Here is a 1,819-nt window from a genome sequence, read left to right on the forward strand (position 1 = left end):
ACACACACACACACACACACACTTATTTATTGATATTTTAATTATTTAATTCATTTATTTTAGTGTTTAGATTGTTTTAAACCTAACCTCAAATATCTTCAGTACTCACATCTTTCATATGCTTCAATGATCGTTACAACTTCGTCATTACATCTTGTACAAAGCATTTCAATTAAATGGTCTTCTTTCGTTTCAAGCCCTGATAAAGCGTTTAGTTCCGTGGCCAAAAAGTCAGCTATAGGAGTCAGAAGGGCTACAAGAGTACTCTCAAAGTCACCACTTAATTCATTTCGTAAGTCATCAATAAGTTCCTGTAAACAAAATATTGCTTTACTTTCAATGTCCTAATTCGGCGTATTAAGTTTAGTACTATTTGGTGTTTACTTTTCACAAACACATACTTCAGTTTCCCCACATTGTTTTACACAAAAATCACTTTTAGATCTTCCATCATATCTCCACGTACGGCAAAATTTTGGTAGAGTTCGAAAAGACAAATTCAATAACATTAAATGAACAATATCCTCGATAACGTCATTAGTACGAAAAAAAAAAATCGTATGATTAGAATATCAAAATGCGCAACCAACTAATATTCAACGTCAAATTTGCAATTAAAAAGAAACTGACGTTTACGATATTCACGCTTGTGTTTGTTGTAAATCCTGGATAATATTGTTGGGTATCTGCTTGTTTGTTAATTTCCGGTAGAAATTCTTTAAGGAATTTCAGCGATACAAATCCTTTCTTGATTAAACCAGTTTATTCTTCCTCGATGCAAACTTTTAGCACACAGTAATTTCACAATCAGTACATTTCTCGTCACTTTAAACTTAACTACTTTTATAATACACGTTATAAATCACAGCGATTTACAATCTCGATAACTTTCCTCTCTACGAGTGCGAAACACACTTTGTTACCGTAACTACTGTTGCTTCTTTAATTAGCTATGTCTCGCCGTTTTCTCTGCCAGGCTTACATACTAAAGAAGAGGGCGTTTGGAACGCTCTAGGACTCCACTGAAAATTCATGACCATTCGAGAAACTCCTCGCACGCGCCACCAGCGTAACGTGACTTCCGCTGTCGTAACAATATTAAAACTATTAGCACAGTTGTAATCGCATAAAAAATATCACATCTTTATATTTGAATAGCAGTTAGAAATTGCCAGATAGACATTTTAACGCAAGTGAAATGAAGCTAAGAAAGCATTGAAACTTGCATTAAGTAAATATTGTACGTTATAACATTAGTTAAATTCAAATACGTGCATTAATATTAAGGTACCAAGTCAGCTCTTCGTGTAGACTGTTGTACAATGATGAATAGTAAGAAAGTTCAAAGTCTAACTAAAAACATTACCTGTTCAAACTGAGTTTTGTAAGAAGAGGAAATCTCTTGTCTTTCAGAATTGGTACGATGTGCTAATATATCTATCATTGGCTGTTCATCTGTTCCTGAAAGACATTTAAGTTTAAGTTAATATGCTCGAAAAACAAGATTAAGTCATTCCTACATTCACATATTGGAGGGAAGAAAATTCACTTTAACCTTACATTTAGTTGAAAGATAACTAATTTTTAAATAAATTCACTTAAAGTGGATGTACCGATATTGTGAATAGTGCATAACATTTGCTTGAGCAATTTTGAAACTGTTAAAAAGACATTCAACTTACCTAATCCTACCATACAACTCTTTAATGTAGCAGCGTCTCCCACTGGATCGAATGACTTGCTTGGTCTGAGCGTTGCTTGCCCCTGGGGAGCAAAACATTTGGATGAAAAACAAAACAAAAACAACATTAACGACAAA

At 33.6% G+C, this 1,819-nt stretch overlaps 1 protein-coding gene across 1 annotated transcript in view; it reads right to left on the reverse strand.

Annotated features, from left to right (window-relative positions):
* The window catches only part of LOC106461392 (annexin-B12-like), a gene marked incomplete at its 5' end in the record, with an annotated part of 9,490 nt that extends 7,726 nt beyond the window's left edge, over positions 1-1,764 (reverse strand). The window contains 3 exons of the mRNA XM_022388337.1: positions 110-311; positions 1,367-1,461; positions 1,683-1,764. Of these exons, the coding sequence (XP_022244045.1) occupies positions 110-311; positions 1,367-1,461; positions 1,683-1,764 (379 nt within the window). The remainder of the gene's footprint in view (positions 1-109; positions 312-1,366; positions 1,462-1,682) is intronic.
* Positions 1,765-1,819: the final 55 nt, after the last annotated feature.

The sequence above is a fragment of the Limulus polyphemus genome, unplaced genomic scaffold (assembly GCF_000517525.1).
Source record: "Limulus polyphemus unplaced genomic scaffold, Limulus_polyphemus-2.1.2 Scaffold950, whole genome shotgun sequence".
NCBI lineage: Eukaryota > Metazoa > Arthropoda > Merostomata > Xiphosura > Limulidae > Limulus > Limulus polyphemus.